General features: G+C 39.3%; 1 protein-coding gene across 2 annotated transcripts; it reads right to left on the reverse strand.

Moving 5' to 3' along the window:
- Nucleotides 1–267: 267 nt before the first annotated feature.
- LOC130692788 (uncharacterized) lies at nucleotides 268–24,500 on the reverse strand. 2 transcript variants are annotated; one of them, XM_059496522.1, is made up of 7 exons: nucleotides 24,378–24,500; nucleotides 14,354–14,587; nucleotides 3,761–3,938; nucleotides 1,402–1,550; nucleotides 1,214–1,327; nucleotides 898–1,125; nucleotides 268–810 (listed from the first exon to the last, which is right to left on the reverse strand). In XM_059496522.1, the coding sequence occupies exons 2-7, from the start codon at nucleotides 14,585–14,587 to the stop codon at nucleotides 673–675; spliced, it is 1,041 nt and encodes a 346-aa protein (XP_059352505.1). In that variant the 5' UTR covers nucleotides 24,378–24,500; the 3' UTR covers nucleotides 268–672. The 2 variants fall into 2 exon arrangements, with proteins under 2 accessions (XP_059352505.1, XP_057371852.1); XM_057515869.1 differs by lacking the exon at nucleotides 24,378–24,500 and adding an exon at nucleotides 20,245–20,575.
- Nucleotides 24,501–26,481: the final 1,981 nt, after the last annotated feature.

Below are 26,481 nucleotides of genomic sequence, written 5' to 3' on the forward strand. Positions count from 1 at the left end.
TTTCAGTGCGATAGCAGAACGCTCCTTTCTGAATGAGTCGATGAAAGAGTAGGTCAAACGACGTTCAAGTATCTTGAAGATTTTTGCTTATGCATTCAAGATCAATCAAGATGACTTACTCGTGAAATGAATATATATCTGTATATTGGCGTTGATGATAGGGATGTAATATAGACACACACGCACATTAATTCACAGCACGACATATATAAACATTTATACTCTTCTATTTTTTGTTTTGTTTCTTTCTCTCTTATTTTTATGCTGTTTTTGCTTTTTATTGTTTTATTAATAACGGTGGCTTTGCATATTTATATAGACCTGTCATGACTTATTGATCGGCTTCAGCCAATCGGATTTTGTAACTCTTCCACATGCGAATAAATCAGAAAAAAAATCAACATGATTTGGGCGCTAGGATGCACATCGAATAACATATAGTTGCAGGGTGTGTGTTGCATAATCAATTAGCAAAAAAAAAAAAACGTGCCGGTTAGCTATAAACATCTTTGAGATTATGGTTGTGTTTTGTCAGCAAACATTGACTTGAGTATTGGTAGAATCATGCGATATCCAATATAATATGTACATATACACCGACACATATAAAGCTAGAATTTCCTTTTTTTCCCATTCTGTCTGTTGCTTCTTCTAATTTCTCATGATATTTCTTTAGATGTAGAAATAGTTTTCGTAGTCGTGGTAAGATGAGGAGCGTGGAATGAGTGCCGTTTCCGATCCGTCTGACGTCGAACTGGCCGACGAGGAACTCTCGCTGGTCGAGATATCCAGACTCTTGCTCCATGGCAGCTAAATTCGAATGAAAAAGAAATAACAACTCGTTCACGATTTGCAGCCAAAATTGAACTGCTAGTTTAAAGTAGAGTATCAAATTACCCTTCGTCTGGCCATTTGGGCGCTGTTGTCGGGATTGCGTTTTAGCACGAAGGAGAAGTAGGATTGTGGGCTGGTGGCCATGGTGGCGTTTGGTGCTGCCGTTGTGCCAGTGCTGCTATTGGCGCTGTTCCCGCAATCGAAACGCGTCTTCCATGCCGTCTGAATATTGAGCGGCAGATCGTCTGGATGTAATTTCCGTTCGTGCTCGTAGCCAGGGATATTGCAAACCTGCAGACAAAAATATCGACATGTTAGGTTTCAAGTCAAAATGTGAAACGAATTGATCTCGACAAGAGGATAAAAAAAAAATACGTACCTCGTAGATGGAGAAGCGCTCAATGCGTTCGTTGTTGCTATGGCAACGCAGCAACAATTCAATCAGATCGTCGATGGTGGTCCGTTCCGAAATGAGTAGACTCTTGTACTGAGACTGCATAAAATCAATCACTATTATTAAAACCATCGCTCTTGAAAAAAAATACAAAAACATTTCGAGCGTGTTACGTTGGGCATGAGGACGCTGTCGTGGACGCGGACCAGTCCGCCGCGTCTCATTTGGATGGAGAATCTCGATCCGCCTCGCGGATAGCAAGCTTGCAATTCAGCCGGGCAAGCATCATCATCCAGTACCAATAGGGTCCTAACTGGAGCTCCTGAATTACAAACCAAAACGAAACATTAGGAATAGTGAAATCAAAAACTCTTCATCAGCATCTAGAGCTACGCAAGACCAAGGCTGGCCTTATTCTTTTTCCCGACATCGTTATCTAGCACGACCGTTTCTTCGAAATAAACACATCGCACTCCTCGACACATTTACTCATCTTGCCTCTCCTCTCTCTCTCTCCCCCTTTCTTTTGCTCCTTTCGAACCGTATAATGTTTCTCGATGTTGGCCGCGCTTGTCGGTAAAGCTTCCCAGGGTATCGAAATTCAATTGATAGCCGAGGCGGATGAGATAAATGGCCGTCACGGACATATGCATCTGGCCGGCCGAAGGCATCATCACGAGATATAGAACCTTGGCTAATGTCGGAACCAGAGAGGAGTGGTTCACGCAAACTGACCCCGGCCGTCCAGTGCGGCAAATAATATGCGCCAAAAAAAAAAAAAAAAAAAAAGTTTATGACGAATTTCGGATGTATGCCTTGCAGCTCTCGGCGCAAACAAAAGTTGTTTTATTTTTTTTTGTTTCAACAGGCATGTCAAAATCAATTTTTTTTTAATGAAGGGAGATTTCGTTTCTTTTTTCCCGTGACGTGATCGTTTTCTTGGCTATTTGACCAAAGTGTTTTTTGTTTTTTTTCGTTTCGTTTTCTCTTCTTTTTGTTGTCTTTTTTTTTTCCATCGTTCTCATTGTCTCTTGCCATCATCATCATGACGGGACGCGTGACTCTATCCCAACGACGGCGTCGCAAACATTCGGATGAAGAACGACGCGTTTCGACGCTAAATCTCTCGAGGCGATGTTTCAAACAGCGCATTGTATGTTAATCTCCTTCACGCAAAGTGAACGACCGAAGGAGTGAACGTGCAACAAGGAGTTATTCAAATAAGTGTATATTCAGACTGTAATCAGTTCGCTCCAGGGGCCAGCCATACGTCAGACACCTATGGCTCGTGTGAGAAACTTCGCTTCTGCTGTCCGGTTGCATCAACGTGCATTTCAGTAGAACTTGCGTAATCTTTTACTTTTTATTTTCACGGCCGAATTTAATTACTTTCCGAGAATCGCCATCTGTCCGAATCATTGAACTTGAAAATTGTGGGGTGCGAGTCACTTTGATTCGAAGAACAACTCGGGTGTTGACACGAGGCCGCCAGGTGAATAGGAACTAGAACTAAAACCGCAAAACCCAGTAGATTGAGCAGCGGCTACTCATTTCATTGCGCCCAGCGCCAACGTGTTTCGTTAAACCAGCAGTAATCAAACATCTGGAATCATTGATTTATTGGTTTCCTTTGCGGCCGAGCGAATAGCCAAACGGCAAAGGTTTTCCAATCATCTTGGCCACCCATACAGCACCCACAAATTAACACCGATAAATCATAGTCTTTTTATGTTTGCTTCTTTTTTTTTTTTTTTTTTTTCCTTTCCTTTTCGGCGGTCTTTCCATCCCAATTTGCATACGTCGTTTTCGATGCTGCCGCTTTGATAAAGGACGACTGTTCAGCCTTCCCGTTTTACCTCCCACCTGCACGCCCAGTTCACGCACGACGAGTACCGAATTTCTGTTATTGACAGGACACGACGCCAGTTGAATAAAGTAATATCAAATTATCATTTTTTTTCTCTCTCTCTCTCTCTCTTTCTCCCCTAAACTCCTAGGGAGGTGCAGACCATAATGTTCAAACATCACGACAGCGATGTCGTGACTGGATTCCTTGAAACGATACAAAAGATTCTGTAACCGCCCGATGTACATAGCGCACAGGCAAATTAGTGAAAATAGAAAAATGTAACGCCGAGGTGGAGTTGTTAGTCGGAGGAAGTTTGTGTTTTCTCAGCCACTTAACGCGCCATAGACGCCACAGATGCCAACCGTCTACTTTAACGAACACGGCGAAAATGCAAAGAGAGAGCGAGAAATATTCAATTTTTGACATGCCGCATTGGAGAGAAAAGACTCGCGTATTACTCCACCCATGAATAATTCTTTGAAGTATTTTTTTAAAAACCCGACCTAACATATCTGTTGGGCTAAATATATGCAAGTGACTCAACAGAAATTGCTAGATCATTTTCGAAAACATCGAAAACGAAGCTGGAGGGTCACTTCTAGAATTCTTTTGCCACACACACAACATTGAAAGATTTGGAAGGAAACAAAACAAGAAAAAAAAAATGAGTTGTGTCTATGTACCTGATTTGCGTACGCCGACCTCCATGGTGAGGTAAAAGAGTTTGGGGTCGCGGTGCTTCATCTTGGCCTTGTTGAGCAGCATCATGATCAGCTCCTTGCAGCTCGTCTGGTAGTTGATGACCAGCGTCTTGTACTCGATGTCGGGCCGGAGGCATCGACAGTAGATTTTCACCGTTGTCTGTAAAAAACACAGAGAAAACGAAAAATAAACAATGAGATATTACAATGAGAGAAAGCGCAACATTTTTTTTTTTTTTTTTAACAGCAGATTTCTAACATGTCCGGGGATCGACTCCATATATTAGAGAGGCTCACACATCCAGCGAGAGAGAGAGAGCTAGTCGATAATAAGAAAACAACTAGAGAAGATACAAGGTCCTATATAAGTGTGCCTAACTGCCGTGTGATGTCTATAAAGAACTGAGCGCACATATATAAATAAGCAGGGGAAAATAACAATTCCGATTCATGTATGTGTGTGTGTGACCCCGTCGGGGGTTCAAACTCCGCTCCCATCAAAAATAGAAGTCTCACACGTTCAGGCGTCTGTATAAAGAAAGCTATAGGCTTGTTGGTAGGCTACAGGTTATATAGTGCACGGCACCATTTGGCTTAGATATATAGACCACCCGGAGTGCGCGACTCCGGTTTTCTATTATTATTTTTCTTTTTTTTTTCCAGGTGCGTACAACATTTCTCACAGTAGCTGAGAGGGCTACACGCCTTTAGAGGATATAGCCCTACTCGATACTGTTCCGAGTCTCACATGGCGGCGAAATACATAAGGTACAATCAAAGGAAGAAAAAAAAAAAAACTATCAGCATCTTGGAGAGGTCGTACACAAGTTCATGCTTTCATCCGAGAAAAAAAAAGTCGGCATACAAAGTGAAAAAAAAAAAAATAAATAATTGATAGAATTAAATATTTTGAACAATTTCACAGTTGGTGATAAGGCGACAATAAGCTACGATATGGGATTATTCGTAGATTTATTATCCATTGGATTTTTTTTTCAAGTCAACAATATAATGCGATTTGTTATGCAGCCGTTAGCAAAGGTAACTGAGAAAAGAGAGGGGAAGAAAATGATAGAAGTCAACGGCCAAACAAAAACAGCCGCATCGTCGACCCGGAAATTTCAAAACTGGCAAACGACACTGACCGACCGGATGGCTCTTGTTGTCAAAGTCAATCCTAGCGTGAACTAGATTTATTTTTGTGTATCTTCTTTCTTCTCCTTTTCGACTAGCCTATTCTAATTCCAGCTGAAAGGGACTTCACACAGAAATAAAAATAAAAATAAAAGTTAATAATAATAGACTTTGCCGGTGGGAAATGCGACTTTGTTTTCGTTCAAAAAATTCTTTCTTCCATTATCTTCGTTATCTTCTGTTTGCTTTTCTCCATTCGTCGAATTCATTCACAGATGAGCGGGAGACATTTCCGGACAATACTGGCATTCCCGCTATTTATTCATCGTCTTCGTCGTTTTTTTTTTTTTTTTTTTTAAATAATACGAGAGACAGTCGCGACCTGAATTGGCTGTGCCTTTGCGCATAAAATCGTTGTACGCTATACAAGAGATTTCAAACAACAACATGGGAACCATCGCGATGAACTCTTCCGACCACACCTTCGGTAGCTCCTGGTTCGCTACACTCAACAGGAAATGGCGTAGGCAGAGACGCAAAATAATAAGAAGAAAAAAAAAAAAAAAAAAAAAAAAAAAGATGATATGGCTGATGATTCTCCTTTGTTTCTATCCTAGTTGTCTTGATGTTAGTATCACTAGGTAAACATGTGCGTGCGTGTTTGTAGGCCACCGGTACGTTTCGTTCGTTCAAAAGGTTTGTGGGTCAAATCAAAAGCGGACGGAAATATATTTTTTTGTCGTCCCCAGTGCCCTATAGCTGCAAACTTTGTTAGGCATTGTTTGTGCGCCATCAAAATAAAAAAAAAAAAAAAAAAAAAAAAAAGGAAAATGCGGTTTTCATTTCTCTGGCCTATTGCGCGTTTTAACTTCGCGTGTCACACGATTGCAGTGTCTTTTCTCAAGAACGTTTTCCAACCATTCGCATATATCAGAGACTGCAACTGGTGCATATCCGGCCTGATGAATTTCCATACGAGATTATGATCGTGTCACTTTTTTTTTTTTTTTATTCCGCGGAAGATCGGAGAAAAAAAAAATTTTATTCAAAAAAGAAAGTTTTTGTTTAGTTTTAAGAGATAGCGCGCATTTTTTTTTTTTTTTTTTCGAAAGGTATCCAATTTCTAATGTGGATAAATATGGCGGAATTTATTGGATGGAGAACTTGTATCGAGTGACTTTGACGAGTGAACAAACAAAGGCTTCACAACAGTGTCGGTTACATCTCACCATCAGCAAGGCGGTAGTTGTCGGCACCTTAATAAAAGAGGAAAGGTCCGAAAAAGAAAGAAGAAAAAAAAAAGGTGGAAGCCTTTCAAATCACGTTGCGAGTTTTAGAGCATGAAAAATGCCGATTATTTATAGGTGAAAGGAAAGAACGGAGGAAGAAAGTTTTTGATAAGGCAATCCTATGGTAAATAAACTCCCCCCCCCAAAAAAAAAAAAAATCGAAACACACGTTAGAAGAAATTTCATCTTCTTGCCTTGTACGGCGTGTGCAAAGAGAAAGAAGAAATGAATCAATTGAATAGGAGAAGGTATATAATCTAAAAGGGCTCATCCCAACAGTCAACGGTAAATATTTCTTTTGAGGGGCTGTTGCAGACAGCTCCGTTGGATGGGAACACGAAAAGGTATAATCGTTACGGCGGGATAATAATAATCAAAAAAGAAAAAAAAAAAACTCATCGGACGCTTGCCGCTCAGCACGATACGCTTGTGCACGAAATTATGATCACAAAAGGCGTATTGCAGCGCGTCCGACCTGCAAAAAAACAAAACAAATCCGGAACGGCAGCAAGCGCAATCTATTAAAATGCTGATATTAGCCGTTATTTTATTTTATTTTTTATTTTTTTCATCTTTTTTAGTTTATGTTTACCCATTCTTCAAGTCTGAAATGTTTCGCCCATTCGTCAAGGAGCCATCGCAATAATAGTAAATAATAATAACTGGGCCAATGAGAAACTCGTGTTTCACCCGCTAGGTATATATATATATATACCCGATGTAAATTGTTCTTCCTAACTCTTAAGTTTTCTTTTTGTTCTCTCGCTTTGTTACATCGAAATCAACGCAGAAATGCAACATAAATACACGCAAAAGATAACAACAATGTTCACTTAGCGAAAATCATCTTTGCGTGTTGAAACTGTCAAAACGGGATTCTTCACGTCAAACATTTCAACCGTCAAGACACACACACAAAAATACCGACGTTCATTAACCCATTCGCTTGTACAGCGCACGACCAGACAACAAAAAATTGAGTAGCTAAGCCAAAAAAAAAAAAAAAAAAGAAGAGCTCGATGACCTCTAGCCCCTCCACGACCTTACCGTATTTTCCACGCTCATCGGGAGCGTGTGATGTGTGCTATTGTTTTTGTTTTATTTTCCCCGGAAAATAAAAAAAAAGGAAAAGAGATATTTGAGAAGAAGGCGACAGATCTCGCTTCCTATATTCCCCGGCATTGTTTTATTGCCCGTGAGTATCGAGAGCTGCACGCAATTCGAACGAAATCGGGTCGGCATGAAAAAAAAAAAAACAAAAAAACATTCGTAGATCCGTTCACTAGGCCGAGATGAGCCGACCCCAAGACAATAATCTCGCCCTCAATTTGTCGCTGTAAAAGAAGAGCTATTCGCAAAGAGAAATAAGAATCGAGTTTCACCGCATTAGCTCGTAAACTCATCTGCCATTTTTTACTCGTCATCAAACGACCGTCGGAAATGCAATCGTTAATATTTTCTTATTAGTTTTCTTTTCTTTCCTCTTTCTCACAATAGATTTTCTATTGTCTCATTTCTTTTTTTTTTTTTTTTTTTTTTTTCTATTTGGCCCCTGTCGTTTTTGTGGTGATGCTCGTCAAATTTTTGTTATTTCCTTTTCACCAATAAAAAGAGCGAGGGGGAAACGAGAGAAAAAGAAAAATGACGTGAAAGAATTCCAAATGAATTATGGGCCGTTGGTATTCGATAACCAATAGGCTCGTTACAATTGACGTGCAATTGTTGTGTGTCGATTGTGTGTGTACAGATGACGGAACAGGATGATAAAATAAAAAAAAAATAGAGGGGGAAAAAAGCGGTCCGATTTTCCGCCAGGTTGCCGCAACAGCAGGCGGTATCAGGCTCCTCTACACAATAAAATGGAGGGGAACTCGACAAAAACCTTAAGTTTAACAATACAAAAAAAAAAAAAAAAAAAAAAGAATGTAAAAAAAAAAAAAAAAAGAAGATGCCCTTATTCACCAGCCCGATGGTGTGTCTTTGAATTCCAGAAAAGAAAAAGAGACCTATAGTCAAGTGAAGAAGAGGTGGGAGGGCAGATGAAAGTCAATTTTTCAAGACTGGAAATAGCTCGCGCGAGCCAGAAGAGGAGAAGCAGCGGTGTTTTCGGAGAACCGACTCTTCTTCTTCTTCTTCTTCTTCTTCTTCTTCTTCTTTATTATTATTGTATTGGATTCCGACACACATACACACACACGCGGAGAGAGAGGAGAAGAAGCACCAGGAAATGGGATCCTTGTTAGTAAGCACAAAATATACAAGTTCTTCCCTTTTTTTTCTTTTTTTTTTAAGGTGAAGAGGGGGGCAAAGAAAAAAAAAGGCTAGCAGACGGAGGCAAGCTTGACGAGCAGCTGCTCAAACGGCCCACAACAAAATAAATATCATAAATCGACGTCTTTTTTTTTTTTTTTCTACCCTTACATACATAACCGGAGTATCTACGAAAAAAAGAGCACGTGCCCCGAATTTCCTGCCTGGTGTTCTTTTAGCAAGAAAATGTGTTCCCTTATCCGTGTACGTATATTTATATATAGAGACAGAGTCAACAAAAGATATGTGCGTACCAAATATAATCAACTGGAGGAAGAAGAAGAAGAAGAAATTGAAAGAATCTCGAGACATACACAAACACAGACGTCCTTCTTATCTCCCATGTCTACTCTTCTTAATAACCATCATTTCTCTTCAGCTCAGTAGACAAGAGTGACGTAGAGAGAGAGAGAGAGCTCAAGATCTTAATTTATTATCGTTGCTGCAGTTTGTTGTTGTTGGGCTCTCAGAATTGTGGGGGGGGGGGGGAGTTTAAACTGGACTAGTTAATTGTGTTCTTTTTTTTTTTCCTCATTCTCTTCCTCCTCTAGTTTCCCAGAAGTGAAATGGAAGAAGTTCGATAAGACAAGGTCGTTAACTTTTATTGTGTCACTTGCGATCTAAAATGTACAACAAAAAAAAAAAAACAACAAGAAATTCCTCACGAGGACGTGCATACGGTTGGGGCGTTGTCTTCCTCAATAAAACCGAGGAAAAAAAAAATTAAAATTGGCTTGTCCTTGTTCATTTCCCTTGTAATTGTTGCTAGTTTTAAAGTTGATGTAGTAAAAAAACATTGCGGTTAAATTGTAGCATTAAACTACTTCTGGTTTCAAAACAACCTTTCCATTTTTTTTTTTTTTTTTTTTTTTGCCTTCTCAAATTTCCCGCGTCTCGCTATAATCTTGTAAAAAGACGTAAACGGACGAGCGACTCGTAAACGAAAATACATACACAGAGCGTTCCGTCTGACGTTTAACGTCGTTCGCCAAACAGCCGTCAAGAGAGAAACTGCGCCGCTTTCTCCTGTTTCGGTAAAGATACACGCACGCAGATTGTAAACGGAGAAAGACGGAAAACAAAAAATAAAAAAAATAAAAACTATTTAAAAATGGAATGTTATTCTATAACCCGTGCAAAAGAACGTCGTGTGACTAGAGACGGGAAAAAATGAGGCCAGCTATGTTGCGCACTTTTAGATAAACATGGTGTATGTCTTTTCATTGTCGGGATGTCTCTCCCTCTGACATCCGAATGAACACACGCTCGGTAAATCATGTTCACGAAGGTTACGACGCAAATTCAAAGAGAAAAAAAAAAAAAAAAAATGGCATTTGATGTGTAAATGTAAATCAATTGAAATGCCGGAGCTTTGAGACAGGCGAAGAAAGTGCATCCGAGATATGATAACCCAATTTAATGAGCGTAAAGAAAAAGCAAAATACAAGAAAACGGAATTTCCAAAAAAGCAAACGCAATTTAAGTTGAAAAAATGTAAATCATTTCGAAAGAACTTTCACCCGAGAAAAAGTTCTGCAGCTATTATCAACCGCCAAACACTCAATTCAATAAACCGTTCGTTTTAATTGCGCTCGTTGGATAATACAAACGATAAGGGCCACGGTCCAATCATGCAAGAAAATAAAGAATCCCTTCAGGCAGAAAAGTAGATTCCAGTACGCAAATCATTTTTCCGGAAATAAAATAAAATAAAAAAAAAAAAAAAAAAAATGGGTGGACTGTGGGGTGTTTGATAGATTCGACCGGTTCTTCTTTCTCCTTTTCCTTTTGTCACCCGCTTTCTTTTCTTTCATGTCGCTCGAGACGTAATGAAGCGGAAAAACGCCTGACATAGTTACGCACTATTTACCTCGCATCTTCTTTGAAGAGACTCCCTCCCCCCTTTACAAAAAAAAAAAAAAAAAAAATGTTTGACAATAGTTCGGACCCATCTAAGTGTTTGTAATACGAGCAGAATTCTTCGTTGGTTGTTATACAATTGAATTCCAACACCTGGCCCCAGTAGCAGAAGGAGTAATAATGCTCTGCAAATATTTGCCCTTTTTTTTTTATTCATGGGCGTGTTATTGGGAGGGAATTATAATAATAATAATAATAAATAAAAAGACGCATCCAAGGCATCCGATTTCTTTTTCCAATTGTCCCGTCAGTCGTTATGTCCCCCCTCCTTTTTTGAATAAATAATAGCTCCAGTTATGCGCAAACACACAACTGGGCACAGGACATCTTTGTTGAAATGAAGGGAAATTATTTAAAAGAAAAAAAAAAAAAAAAAAAAGGGAAGGATGAAAAGTGGTGGCTATTACACAGAGCTGGAACGCGCAACCGTCTTTCTCGGAGAGAGAGAGAGTCGTTACGGCCCGCGGCTTCAACTGGAGAACTTGGCGGTTTTTGAAAAAAAAAATAAAATAAAATAAAATAAAATAAAATGATTTTCCTTCCAACGCAAACGAAATTAGTGGACGGAATGTTTTCGCTATGACGGACGTGATCCCTCCAAAAAAAAAAATTAAACAATGAGACAAAAGGTCCGTGAATCTTGTCAAAAAAACAATTTTTGGCCGTCATCAACGCTAAGCAAAAGTGTAATTCAATGTGGCAAGAGTGGTCAAAAATTACATCATTTCGGCTGTCTTGTACGTATCCACTTTGTATTGGGACCGTGAAAAGCATTCGACAGTCGACTGATGTTCACTTGAACTTGGTTTTTTTTTTTTTAGAACCTTACAGGCCCGAGGGGTCTTCATTTACTTGAGAATTTCCTTCTTTCCTTCCTAGTTTTTTTGTTTTTTTTTACCACGTCCGACAAAAGGTAAAAAGAAGAAAGACAACTACAACAACTAGAAGAATCGGGGCCTTTTTTTCTTGTGTGCCATCAAATTGTTCCCTGGAACTGCTTGAATAAAAAGAGACAAAAAGAAAGAAAAAGTACAAAAAAAAAAGGGACATTCCTCTTGATTTTTATTCTTTTTCAAACTACCGTCCACTGTGGTTGCACAGCGCTGCTCTTTTATTGTCCACGACTCTCCCATAATAATCCATTCAAATGTTTGTTTTTTTTTTCTTTCAGTTTCCCAGAACGAAACATGAATTTTAAGTGAGAAAAGGAAAGGGAGACATGAACAAGAATTTTGCACTAATTTTATAATCCCCTTCAAAAAAATAAGAATCTACTCCTCCTTTTTTTACTAATTAGAGCCAATGACATTCAACGTCTTGTTAGTTCTTACCCCCTGCAGATCAGCAAAGTAAAAAAAAAAAAAAACTCTTTTTTAAACTCCCCTTCGAGGAAGCAGCGTCCGAACATCCGTCAACCTCCCAAACGCACCAGTTGATCCATGGCTTTCAAAAGAAAAAATATTTTCAGAGGAAACAAAGTTTTTTTTTTTGTTTTTTTTTTTCCTCTCCTATTTCAAACGAGGTTGCGTGTGTAAAAAAAGACGGGCTCTTTATTCTTAATAAATACCACCGGGATAAAGATTCTTTTTTTTTTTTTTTTTTTCCTCCCTCCCTGAATGTTTATTTGATGTAATGAAAAGAAACGAGAGATCCAAAATAAAACGCCGGAGGTAAAAAAAAAAAAAAGAAGGCAAGACAGGAAGGCGTGCAAGAAAGGGAATGTTGGTAGCAGTCTAACTCTACCCAATGATACAACATGATATTTAAAAAAAAAATAAAAATATCTTCTATACAATACTCACCCCCCCCCCCCCCCTCCCGTCCTCTGTCCCGGCCGAAGAAAAAAAAAAAGATGCGCTTGACCAGCCAAGTGAACAGCCCCCCGGAATACCTGCCCTTGTTTTTCTTTCTAACCCTTGAGAATCCTATTGGTTGGATACCCACCGGCCGAGAATTTATTTTCGTGTTTATTTATTAGGACAGTTGAGAAAAAAATCGTAAAGCATTTTACTTAAAAAGAGAGAAAAAAAAAAAAAAAAAAGGAATAGCTTCTTTACCAGAAGGTAAAAAAAACCTAACTATAAATTCATCCGACGGATTAAATGGTTATACAAGAGATAGGGTTGTTACGTAAATCGCGCACGGTGAAGGATGACGGTAATTATTTTTATTTAAAACAAAAAAAAAAAAAAAAAAAAAAAGAAAGGGGAATTTAAACTGGGGTGTTGTTTGTGGCCTCGCGTACGTATCGACGGGGACGAGGCGTGTCCTTGAATTTGAACGCGCGTGTCACGCCGAAAAAGATTCTCTCCGTTCGCAACTTCCAGCACCGGGTCAGTGGCGTGCCACTAGGGTCACTCACGACCGAGCTATCAACTTCTTGAAATAAAAAAAAAAAAAAAAAGATCTAATAATAAAAAAAAAAAAAAGGTTTTTGAATGCCAAACGAAATACGGCGTCGACGTGCCATGACTTTTCATCGGTAGCCAAACGGCGTCGGCGCCTTGAAGGCGGCATTAAACTTTTATTTTATTAAACTTTTTTTTTTTTTTTTTTTTTTTTCATTTCTTTCGCCGTTGGTTGTCAAAGGCGTAACTTTCGCTCTTCGAACTTGACAGTTTAAGGGCAAAAAGTAATAAATTATAAACGCGCGCGGAGTTCAAATGAAAATAGCGAGAACAGAATGAAGAAGAGAGTCATAATCAGCGACCTCTGCAGAGCGCCAGAACCATGAACCTTTTTTTTTTTTTCTTTTTTTTTATTGCATTTCTATTTTCGTGTAATAGCGGCCGATCGGTTTGTCTCTTAAGAAGAAAAAGGAAAACAAATGAACCATCAGAATAAAAAAAAAAAAAAAAAAAAAAAAAAGTAAAAGGCTCTGCCCTTTCGCTAAAACTTCACGGGGGACTCAAATTGAGCTATTAACTGGCAGTTGATGACGATCGAGTCGCGTTCGTGATTTGTTAGCGAATTCGTTTTATTGTTCAGCCTTGATGTAAGAGACCCCCTATCATCACTTTCGCCATTGTGTTTTTTTTTGTTGTTTTTTTTTTTTTGCGCGAGCCATTCAAAGCAAGGACGTCGCCACGATTTTCAAATGCTTTTTTTTTTTTTTTTTTTTTTTTATCGTGAACAGGTTTTACCGCTTCATTTTCTCTCCTTCGTTGGGGTTTTTGAGGGTGCGTGAGGAATAAAAGCAAATTTTTTTGGCCGGCTAGCAGCTGGCCACAGTTGATGACGTCAAATGTCGAAACGGAACACACGCTTCCCCGTAGCCAATAAATGCAGAAATAGCGACAGACTTCAAGGCAAAAATTCGTAACGTACGCGCTCGGCATTTCCACGTTTTGAGAAAAAGGTTTCAAATACGCAGTTGATTTAATCAAGAGCTCGTGATTAGGCGAGCTACCTTTCTACACATTTCCCCCTCTTATACGATTGCTCCTTTTTTTTTTTTTACGACTTCAAAAAGGAGGCCAATGAAATCATTCGTTTAAAAAGAAAAAAAAAAGCCAAACACAAATCTCTTTCAAAGAAATAAAAAAAAAAGGGGCCTACAAAATCATTTTTTAGAGTGTCTCGACTCTACGGGGGGGGGGGGGGGTTGCGACGAAGCAGACGAATTGATTAGGTTTACCTTCGCACAAGAACAAGAAGGGCGACCCTCAAAAAGAAGAGGAGAGAAATAAGGTTGCTCCATAATTACCTGCCGAGTTATTTTTCAACTGGTTTTAATGAAGGGAATAATGGTTTTTATAAACTAATGGGGACGGACTCGAAGAAAAAGGAGACCAGTTTTTTTTTTTTTTTTTTTTTTTTATGACGACTCTAGTGGGAGCTACCATAATCATGGCAGGCAGCAGAAGGCAGATATAGCCACTCAATAAAAATTGAAAGAATGTTGGCGTTTGTATTCACTTACCATTGGCGACGGTGGGTGCTGCTGATGCAAATGGTGGGACGACTCGTTCAAACTGGTGTAGGACGAAGAACGGCTGGAGAGCGGATCCTGGTTGCTCAACGAGCTGCAGCTCATCGTCGAATTGAGGCTGAGCGTGTCGCTTCGGCCTCCTGCGCTACCTCCTCCACCGACACCTACTCCGTGATGGCTCATCATCGAGCTCCGGTAGGGGCTCAGGTGAACGTGCTTCAACATCTGCACGTACCAAGAAAAAAAAAAAAAAATAGCACACACGCATTAGTTATCATGCCACCAATTTGCTGTTGTCTATTATGTTGGGCACAGAGAAAAGATGTTGATTGAGCGTCGGACTGTTGGATACATATGGCAGCGTTGGAAAGAGGAACACACACACAAAAAAAAAGAAAAAAAATATGAAAATTGAGTAAATATATAATGCGCCTTTCATGCGTTTGGTGTTGTTGTCGAGTGGAGGGAGAAAAAAAAAAAGGAACGTGATGGCGTCCGACCCCGTGACACCAAGCCAACTGTGTTCCATCCTTAACCTTTGACCGGTAGCGTCAAGTAAAAAAAAAAAAAAAAAAAAAAGAACTCTCTGCTGCAAGAGGATGTACGTATAGCCGCTAGTGGATCTTGACGCTATGATTGCGCTCAACGCCTCGAGCCATTTTTGATTATGACCAAAACAAAAAAAAAAAAAAAAATATAAAATACAAGCGATGTGTATGTATGTTAGGTAACCAGCCAAGTCAAACTTACTTGCGCGACCGAGAGGCCGCTTTTGTTTCTACACACGCACTACTGAACACTGGTGGGGGTGGACTTCCGGTCCAGGGGGGCGATTTCGATGTGTCGGAGGGACGCCGTGTGGAGGAATCACGAGCAAAACCACAAAAGAAAAAGACCTTGCTCCTCTCTTTGCTGCCATTTAAGTAGTTGTTAACTATCACGCTTGCGCTTCAAGCCATCCCCCTTTACACACATCTCTTGTAAACCCAACTAATTGGAAGCCCAGATGATGACCTTTTCCTTTTTACATTCAAGGTTTTTTTTTTTTCTTTGTTTTTAAAGTTTCGTTTCAAAATCCCCCCGCACACAAAAAATTGGGAGTTGAAAATGAGATGAGGGGGGGGGGGGAGAACCGTGCCGAGACTACTGACGCTTGTTAAAATCAGTTCGTTCTTATAGTGGAACAACACGGTTTTCGAAAGTGTTTCGGATGCAGCAGCACATAAAACTTTTTGCCTATCCATCGTTTCCCTCCTTATACTAAACAACTAATTATCGCCTTCACGGCTGCATATTACAAGGCAGCCCCTTTTTTTTTTTCTCTCTCTAAATCGAGAGACAAAGAATCGGTCTGGAAAAAACAAACAAAAAAAACTCGTGTTCTAATTGGATTCGCTGTTTGTTGACATCCCGAAGAAAGTTTTCTTCTTTTCTTCAGTTCGTTATTCAGATTTTGTGATGCTTGTTTTGGGTGGGGGTGGAGGACAGGCAGAATACACAATACAAGCGGGAGTTTGACAATTGAGACACGACAATAATAGCAATGATTGTTTGGCCTCTTGTTCTACCTCAGACATTTTTACATTGTTTGGACAAAGTTTTGACATGCTTGTTTGTTTCCTTTTCTCATGTCACAAAAAAAGAAATAAATAAGTTGTATTATAAAGGAAGGAAGAACGTGAGGATTGTGCTGTCCGAAAAAACAAGCAAACGGCTGTTGTTCTCCTCCCCCCCCCCTCTTCGTGACACACATCACTCATCAACTATATAGCCACCCACTTCCTTTTTTCGACTAAAGTTGAAGGCATAATCTTTTCCATGATGTACCAATAAAGGCCCGACCTTCAGATATCAACCATCACAAATAGACAATCGGAGGAAGATTGCGTTCAAGTCGCAAACAAGAAGAAGAAAAAAAAAAAAAATGAAACGTCCTTCAAGAATTGTTTGCCTGTTTTTATCATTCTCAATTTTTTTTTTTTTTCTTCTGTTGTCGTTCATCCTGTCGGTTGTTCTTATCCAGCCAACAGATCCCCACCCCTCTTCTCCGGATGCGGGTCCTCCTCCATGCCGATGGCTTCGAAAGGGATGGGCGCACCCCATGTGCCACGGAGAGATGCAAAGCTTTATCGGACAGGAACATGTGTTAGGCGTTAACACGGCGGCGTTGAAAAAAAAAAAAAACTGACATCCAAGACCTTCCGGTTTGACATTTTTAAGGGACCCTTCTTCGCGACAGTTCCTTCGCCGTTTTTTTTGTGCGTCTTTAATAGACGGGAAACCCACGTGCACGATTTTGTACCGTTGTGTTTTTTTGTTTTTTTTTTCTTTTAAAAGGGGATGACAATCTGTTCAGATCAACTTACGAGCCGATGAACGTGCCGTCAAAGATTTAAAAGAATAGAAAGCTGCGTCTGTTATGGTAGGTCTTTTAAAAACATTAAAAAAAAAAACAGGATGTTTTGTTGTCTGGGTAGGCCCCACGAACGTCGGGACCGTTCAGACTGTGACACAATCAATTTATCTGTTCAAACTCGCTCTAACTATGGGTGTTCGCTTTAAATTTCTCTCACCCCAATAGACCCCACCCACGTTTTTGTGTTATTGCTTTGGTTTTGTTATTGTTCAAAACTTTTCGTTAACTTTCCCTCGTTCTTCAAAACACGTGAGTGACGTACGAGCTTTATACCCTTGCCAATCGTTCACTCTCACTTTTCGCATAGGTAAAAACACGATGACAAACGTGAAACAACTATCCTACATCTTTTTTTCATAAAAATTGTTCATAAAAAATTATGAAATAGTAGGGCTTTCATTTTTTTCTTTGTTTACTCCATTTTTTTTTTTTTTTGCCTTCATTTGTTAACGAAAGAGAGAGTTTTTAAAAAATTTGAAATTTTTTTTGCTAAAAACCAAGTCACGTTTTTTTTTTCTTCTCCCCTCTTTTGTTTTCAAGTTTAGTTTTTTTTTTTTTTCCAGCCCCACCGTATGTTTTTTCTACACTATTGCGATCAAGGGTAGTAGGTCCGAGTAACCCAAACCCGACCCTATTGAAACCTCTTCGTGATTACCAACAGCTGACCAGCGACCAGTTCGTTACAAGAACATGTCTAAAGTTTGGGCAGGGGAGACTCAAATTGCAGCCCCAGAGGGTGGCAAAAGAGAGGGGTACCTTACTTCTTTGTTGATTGTGATGTAACAATGTCCACTCGAGATAATTTTGTTATCCCAAGTTTAAATGACCCCCTCGAGAAATGACCTTTAAAAAAAAAGATGATTTTGAACAACAGCAACAACAACAACAAAAAAAAAAGAAAATCACAAAGAATAAAAGCTGAAGGGCGAATCGTTTCCGCATTGTTTTCAACGCATCCGAGACAGACCTTGCACTCGATTGCAAACGCATTAAAAACAAGTGTACATCTAACAATAAGGTATCAGCTTAACGGGCGTGAGACGCTAACCACCAAGAAAACCTCAAACTCGCGTTCCATTTCTCACGCGAAATCTCGCGGTTTTTTTTTTTTTTTCAAAATTCAGAGTCACAGCTTTTGGCGTGTGATGGTCACTTTTGCTTCGTGTTATTTTTCAATTTCGGTCGGTGTGACTTTGGGGTTGGAAGACGAGCAGGAGGATCTTCTTTCAAAAACCGCATTCACTCTCTTCTATGTCAATGTCACTACATTTTTTTTTTTTTCCTATTTATTCATTCAAAAAAAAAAAGTGGTTGTAGTGGTGGGTGGCAGTCGAAATAGAGAGGGGGACTCTGTGACCGAGTTTGTCGCGGTTCCGCTGAGATGATTCCGAAAAGGGACCCATTTCGGGAAAATGGGGAGAAAAAAAAAGGGACTTTATGTAGTCGGTGGGGGCGAAGTTTCTCATGATGAGGAACATCATGACATATGCATAGACACACCCCCCGAAACATGTGCTGCACCCCCGTTTTACTTTCCCCCCTCAAACTAACCAGCTTATAACACGCATTAAAAAAAAAAAAAAGACAAAAGGAAAGAAGAAAAAAAAAAAAAAGAATGGTAGGTTATAGCCTATAATGTGTGACGAGGACATCTATTCCCACGGAGCAGGTTCCGACAACCTGTGTTACGTTATTGGTTCGCCACCACCCAAAAAGCCCCCTCGATCAAAGCATTTTTTTTTTTTTGTTCATGTTTCTTTTCAAGACCCACTCACGCGTTTCTGAACGATTGTGATCAAACAAGACAAAGGGATTTGAAAAAAAAAAAACAAAGTAAACATCTGTTTAACAGGTTATTGGGTATGTTCGATTCCACCCATAACAGTATGGCAACGTCAATATTTTTCGATATCTTCACGGCCAGAATAAATGGCCACTAACTAAAAAACATGAACTCTTAGGATCCCAGATGGTCCGGAAGGAGGTACACGGATGGATGATTTTTTTTTTTTTTTTTTTTAACTTTTTGCCGTACCAATCCCCCCTCAAAAAAAAAGGGAGAATCCAACAGCGCAAGTACGAAGAAAAAGAAAAGAGTTTTCGGCTCTACGATGTGAACGGAAGTTAAATGGCTGAGCAAGGAAATGGAACGATCCCACGGACGAAAAACAAGATGAGTTTCCCTCTTTTTTTTTTTTTTTTTTTTTCTTTTCTCACTACATGGGGCGAAACGATGTGACGTAGAAACCGGACCTTCAACGAGGCACTTCTCTTTCAACAATAATAAAACACCACACGCCGCAGTGGTTTTCTTTTTTTTTTTCTTTTTTTTTTTCCTGTTAAAAATCTCATAAACGAGGTGGATAGTATAAGAAAAAAAAAAAATATGAACGAAAAGAAAGAAAAACGAACTCGACTAAAATGAGACAAGGACAATTTTTTTTTTTTTGTTTCTTTCCAGAGATGCGTGATACCCACCACCATCGGTCACGGCGAGCTCGTACGAATTACACACACGTGTATGTATCATGACGATTTGTAATTATCCAATCGGAATTTAATAGCTCACATCCTCGAAAAAGAGGGACTCATTTAACATGATGAAACACAGAGAAAACCTTTGATCCATCATTGCTCGCAGTAGTTGGCCCCATCGTCTTAGTTATGCAAGGAAACTAGTAGAGATGAACGCATCGTCAATTTGGCACGAGTACAAACGGGGAAAACGAAAAAAAAAAAAAAAAAAATAGACGTCCAACATCGACAAGGTCGTTCACAGCGCGAAAAAAAAAAAAAAGAGAAAAAACTTTCATCATTTTTTTTTTTTTTTTCCTGACCGGTTTTGAATAAAAAAAAAAAAAAATTCTTTTTGGGGTCGAAGAAATTTCTGAACGCACGAGCCACGAACGGGAGAAAAAAAAAACGAGATTCTAATTTTATCAGGTTTTGACGACTTTACGGGACCGTATATTCAAATAGCCTGTCGATAATGGCGCAATATTCGACGTAACTTGTGAGACGGGTCATTTTGACCCACAAAAAAAAAAAACAAAAAAAACGTGCGAGCAAAAATAATAATAAAAAAAGATAACTTGATGAATCCTTAATTCTTGTTGAAATCCGCTGGCAATTAAAAAAAAAAGAAATTGAGTATCTAACACTGCGATTGGATGACGTTTCGTCTGACTCAAAGGTGTGCATGTTGTGCAACATTGGCTCACGATAGGCGCGTGGGAGTCCACTAAAAATGAAGATCCTCTTTTAAAGGCACCAGGAAACGACTGAGACGACGCCGACGCCGGTGACGACTCACGCGGGACACTTAAAGAAAAAAAACCCCTACGCCTTTTTTTTTTTTTTTTTTTTTTTTTCCCTCAATTGCCATCGATGACGAATTCAACCGCATTTTAATAGAACGTAAAAACAGCCGGAAATCAAAAGGAAAAAAAATCGCTAAGTGACTCACCTTAAATATTGAATTTCAATCCAAATCCACAAAGAGTAAAGATCAATCAAATATTCAAATTTTGACGAAAAATGTCGATGATTGCAAGAAAATGCAAGTAAAAACTTTTTGCACTTTTGGTCGCACTATTTAAATTTTTAACGGAACTTATTTGTCTATTCAAATTTGCCAGGTTCGGGAGTGTCGAGTAGCGTACAGAAAATTCGATACGCTTTTCGAATGGAAACGGGAAAGAAGCAGCAGCAACAACAACAAAAAAAAAAAACAACAACAGGGAAACGTTATTTTAAATAGCAAAACGAGCGTGAGATTGGGAGAACCTTTCGGTAGCGTGGCTTGCCAGCGACTGACTAGTGAACGGAAAGGAAACGGGTCCTATTCACTGTTCCAATGCCCGACCCCATGACAAAAGTGGGTGTGCGTAGTTCCAGCACCCTTAACTTCTTTTTTTTTTTTTTTTTTTTTTTTAAAGGGCTCCTGTGCCCAGTCGGTGTAGTAATGTTTAGCCTGGAGCATCATTTCTCACAAAAAAAAAAAAGTATGTAGTTATTCTTTTGTTTGTTGAATTTGCTCTCCCCCCCTTCCCGTTTTTTAAATGTACGGGGGCCCAGCGCGTATATCTTTCTACATGCACCATATTTTACACGTATCTACCTGTTTACTGGAACTACTGGAGAACCTATGACGTCTATTTCCGACAGAAGACAACATGAAAAATAACAAAAAAAAACAAAAAAGGGGAGCATTTCGAAGAAGAGCTCGACGCCTAAGGAAAAACAAAGTCATTTGAAAAGAAACAAAAATTAAAATACGGTCGAAGCCGTCCAGCACACATCTTCATTATGCAAATGGACTAACAACTCAATAAAAAAAAAAAATGGTAGCAGCTTGGCCCTTTTTTTTTTTTCTTTTTAAATGAAAATCCCTCCACAGTTTCACCACTGTAAAACAAACTTAATTGAAAACAACCATTCTCTTTTTGGCAAAACAATTCAATAATGGGCGCGCGGCTCTTCTTCCATGTCCATGGTCGCAGAATCCTCGTTTTTTAATGTCTTAACAACCCGAAAAACAGAAAGATCAGGCAGCAATCGCAATCACACATTCTTGTCATTTTGTAGACATTCAAATTCCAAAGACACCCTGTCGACTCGACTCACAAAAGTTCGTGTGAAAAAACACAACTGCACGTGATGATGATTGCGTGGTGACGCTTTTTATAGACCTTATAGTTTACATAGTCGTATATACCCATAGAGGGGCTCTGGGAATGAGAGAGAGAGAGAGAGAGAGAGAGAAGACTTTGGGTGTGGTGAGGAATGCGGCAATGAGGTCGGAAAGGTGAGTGATTATTACAATAATGACACGACGCGACCGAATAGGGCGACGAACGATGCGACTCCCTCGCGCGCTAGCACGGGACGGTATCTATCTCGTATGTGCGTGTAAAAGGATTTTTTTCTTTTTTCTTCTTTTTGTTTCTATTTCGTTTGGGTTTTAGGGCGGCTTCGGCACCTGTATACGCTCCATTTGATTGCCGACTTTTTATACGACCACGGGCTATGAAACACTCTCGATGGCTCTGACAGCAGCAAAACAGGAAAAGGAAGGTTAAAAGAAAAAAAAAAAAAGGGACCGACTTCTCTTGGGGGAGGGTTTGAAATTTAGGTACTTGAATGTTGATTTTCTTAGTACCTTTAAAGAAAAAAAATGGCCTCGAGGTTTTTTTTTGTAGGGGAAAAAAAAATAAAAGAAAAACATAATCAACCATTGGTTTTTGTTCAAAAATAACGCAGTGGCTCATGTAAGGTGACAAAAGTATTGGCTGACGAAAGTATTGAAATGGGCGACTCGTTTATGCAAATATTACGCGCTGCCAAGTCGCTTACGTCAGCGAGAACACGGAACCAAAGCATTTGGGGAAAACATAAGTTTTGTCCGGGTTTTTACCATTTTCGTTAGTGTCGAAGAAAGTAAAATGAATTCGGTGTGAGGCGATGGACATCCTGGAAAGCCATTCAATTCACATTCAATCACTGCTACAACCAGTTAGTCATCAATCCTTGACGGATACAACAAAAAAAGACTAAAAAAAAAAAAAAAAAGTACTACGAGAAAAAAAAACAAAAAAACATGTAAATCTTAACAGGGTATACACGTATATACTGAATCGATTAGTGGTTATCCTCCCTCATGGTTTTTGCCTTGTCTGTACAGATACCTTTGATTGACTGCGGCTTTTTATTTTCTACGTTTCCTGTTCTTTTCTCAATCCTTGCTTTTTTTTTTTTCTTCGTCTGGTTGTTATTCTCTTACAGTCCGCAGTGTACCGTATCCCGTTATGCAAATCAGATTGCATGTTGGTAAGCTGTTCTCTATACCTCTTTTCCTACCAAAAAAAAAAAAAAATAAACCATAGGCTACGAAACCCCAAGAAAACCATTCCAAGCAAAAAAAAAAAAAAAAAAATTAAAATAAAAGTATTTACCGAGCTGGCAGTACAACATCAACAGCGAAAGTGATTCGAACGTCGCTCGTTCATCACGAGAAAAAACATCAAAATATATTACTACTGCTATTTGTTAAATCTCAAGAAAATGTACAAGTAATAGAATTTTTCTTTAAAAAAAAAATATCCCTCAAAAACATTCATAAGAACTGTGTACGTTATGATGTATGCAATGTTTCATAAACACAAACTCGTTGGGTTTTTCTTTTTTTTTTATTTCAAGTGCTGCAACTCTCCGAATACAAGAGATAGACGTATAGAGTAAATATAGCAATAGAAGCCTTCAAGTTACCACTAGCGTCTTTCTCAGTGGGTTGTGTTTTGGGTAAAGACATCGGCTAGAAGATCACAATGTTGATGTGCCTCAAGAGCGAAGGACAATTTTCTTCGTGAAAAAAATGCGTAACAAAAAAGGGTCCACAACTATTACAAAAGCCCTAATCCTTTAATTTACGTTCGAACGTGTCACGCAACGTGTGTTGAATTTTAATTTATTACGTATTATGCTATAGAAATATTAGCCCTACCCCATAGGATTGCGTCAAGAAGACTTAGAAGGGTAAAAAAAAAAAAAAAAAAGGAAATCCACCTAATTCTTACTGTATACTACAAACTGGTTTCTATAAAAGATAATCGGCTTATCAATTTTTTTTTTTCGAAACTCACCTCACTCAAGAGGGGAAAAAAAAGCTGTTGAAAGTACATTTTCCCCCCATACATTTATTGATTCTACGTAAGCAAAACTCGAACATAAGACTTAATATCCATAAGAATTGTTGGCTATGAAAAAAATGTAGACATTGTTCAGGGGGAATTGAATTCAAAATACAGTTAAGCAGTAGATAATTTAATGCCCTGAAGATACTCTATGTATGTAGCACGTGGTTAAAAAAAAGACCATCCGTAAACGAAGGGGACGTCGAGAGGAAACGAAGGCAGTTGAAAAATAGGGAGAAATAAAACCAATTATGAATAAGACAGGACAAGAGCAGTCTTGCGTAATAGACAAGGATGTAGACAAGTAGCACGCACTTCTTTTCTTCAAAAAAACCAAAATTCGAGTTCATCCGGAGGTCACGACGCACGCTAAAGCACACGAGACGAGTATATATATATATATATAGATGACCGTTCATTATTTACCATTCTACGACATCCGGAGTGTGTGTGTGTTTGAGGGGGAGGCCGAGCTTTTGTGCGCTCACGTGCCCGCAAGTTGACCAAAAAAAAGATTTTTACCGAAAGAAAAAGGAAAACAAATCGGCCAAGAAACGAAGGCGAACAGGAAACGAAATTAACCGAGAAATACGGGCCACTATGTCGGTTGAGATCGGCCAACAGAAAACCCTCCTTCTCTCGAAAAAAAAAAAAAAAAAAGGAAAAACTATGAAAAAGTAAACGTACAAGTAATGAAGCGATTCCGGTCCCGACCAAAGACAAATATAAATCAAAAGGTATTTTCAGGACGGCGAACGAAGTGAAAGACTTTGCATGAAAAAACTGTCAGCTAACCCGTACGACTCGTTCTACCACATAGACCCCTTTTTAACACGACTTACTAACAAATAAAAATGGAGGGCGTATGTGATACAAGAAAATGATATTAGAAACCAATGAAACGTACCGGAATGACGACACGAGGACCCAGTCTGGATGTCGTTGGTTCAACGCGCCGACAGTAGATTCGTTTCGTAGATTACGCCAACCGCCTTTCTACACTGCACTTTGAATGGGGAGCACTAACAAATGCGTGGATATCATTCAAGCGACTAATAACGACTACACAATGGCAAAAGTGTTTCGAAACTGAGCAAATATTGAACCTTTTTCTTCATTCCCTTCTGTCTGAAAAACCAGAGGTGAGGGTTTTGAAAAAAAAAAAAATTAAAAGAGTGGGGGCACGAAAGCGAAAGAAGAAAAAAAAAAAGGTGTTTCGACGGTCGATGATCGCACACCTTGATGCCTATCCGGCACGTCCGCCGAAGGCATCGTCTGTTTTGTCAAATACGTCGCTCTTCCTCTTCTCTTTTTTACCTTTCGTTCTCCACTACTTTTCCTTTTCTTTTTTCTTTCACCTATTTACTTTACGTTTTTTTTTTTTATAAAGGAAGAGGAAGAGTCTATACTTTTGCTGTCTATGTGTTTCTTTTTTTTTTCAATAGATTCTCGGTCTGGTGAGCCGTAAAAATAGCAATTTCATAGGGCCCCCCCCCGACGGCTGGAAACAGGATTTATTGCTGCCTGTTTAACATCAATGCTTTAGAGCTACTGCCCACATTCCTCTCGTTCAACACTCAACAATCACACATGCGGTTAGCAAGCACAATGACCACACTAATCTATCGATACATACACGTGAAAGTCGATTGATTTTTATGCCATCGAAACTTCTAAACATTAGTTCAGGGTAAAAAAAAAAAAAAAACATCGATCTGGGACGGTTCCAATCTGATTGGATCGGGTTGAATAATTAATGATGACGAGAGTCGGATGTATTGATTGCGATAAACAGCTGGAGATGAAGGACAGATTTTCTATCCCTATTTTTTTCTGTTTAGCTTATTGTGGCGCTCCCTTGCGGGGGGAGACAAAGCGAAGGAAAAGGATTGTTTGATGCCAATGGACCTTCAGTCAAACTAATTGATTTCCTGACTCTGTTTATAGGAGCTCCGGCTGGCCGTGGAGTTAACCGCACGCCTTGAATCGACAGGAAGCACGCAGAGCCCATTCAGAATTTTTCTTCATTTTTTTTTTTTTTTTTTTTTCTCAAGATTTTTCTGTCCGTGTGTCCTGCCTCCTTTTCCCAACCTCGCCCAGTTCCGCCAATCACCGTAGCCTTTTAGCGCGGTAATCGATTTAGCCGTTTGATCCATGGAGAACACGACTGTGTAGTACGAAAGGAGACCGCGGAAGAGACGAATTTCTCGCTATAAATCACCATGAATTGAAGTGGCGCATTCAGATGTCAAGAGTCTGCTTATCATCATAAAAGGCCGCACTGTATTTATGAGCTGTTCCCAGTGCCAATAAACAGATTGAACATTAAACGATAAGATAACACTAGAGCATAGATTGAGAAGAACTTCGCAGAATCTTGGGTCGCCAATTAGCGCGTTTGGCCTCAATATTGGCTAAAGCGTTCAAGGAGAACAACAATGCCTAGTTGAAATGGGATCGTTTCCTTACCAAAGATAATATTGCAGTTAAACGATAACTAAAAAAAAAAAGTACTCCGCCAGTTTGTTGTGGCTTAAATCCAGGTCAACATGTGCGTTTTTCATGTTGTGTAAACATTCAGCTTTACCGGAAGTCAATTGCAAATCGCATTAAAAAAAAAAAAACGGAATGCAATTTGAAATGAGCAGATATGAAGGTCGGTTGATGGCCGATGGTTAATGAACCGAGATCATTATGGGTTCTGGGTGGGTGATGACGTATGCAAAATTATTCCTACAGACATTCGCGCAAAACAAAAAACAAAAGGGCACATCTGCTGAAAATGCGCTGTATAGATAGGAACGGATGGGAATAACGGAGCGGAAATGCTGAGCGCGTATGCAAATAAGACGGAAAAAGACAATCAGATATACAGTGGGAAATAAACAACAAAAAAAAAAAAAAAGAGGGTTGGGTCTTCTATATGTGAGCTATTGTTGGCTTTCTGTTGAAGCCTTACATTATTCGTTTCCAATAGATTTTTTGTTTTGTTTTTTCCATTTTTTTTGTTT

The sequence above is a fragment of the Daphnia carinata genome, chromosome 1, assembly GCF_022539665.2.
Source record: "Daphnia carinata strain CSIRO-1 chromosome 1, CSIRO_AGI_Dcar_HiC_V3, whole genome shotgun sequence".
NCBI classification, from domain to species: Eukaryota; Metazoa; Arthropoda; class Branchiopoda; order Diplostraca; family Daphniidae; genus Daphnia; species Daphnia carinata.

Excerpts from the sequence above, each read along its gene's own strand:
- LOC130692788 (XM_059496522.1), bottom strand. The coding sequence starts at position 14,587 with ATGTTGAAGCACGTTCACCTGAGCCCCTACCGGAGCTCGATGATGAGC. Across the intron at positions 1,328-1,401 it reads ACAGCGTCCTCATGCCCAAC|TCTCAGTACAAGAGTCTACT; the intron begins GTAACACGCTCG and ends GATTTTATGCAG. Across the intron at positions 1,126-1,213 it reads AGCGCTTCTCCATCTACGAG|GTTTGCAATATCCCTGGCTA; the intron begins GTACGTATTTTT and ends TTTTGTCTGCAG.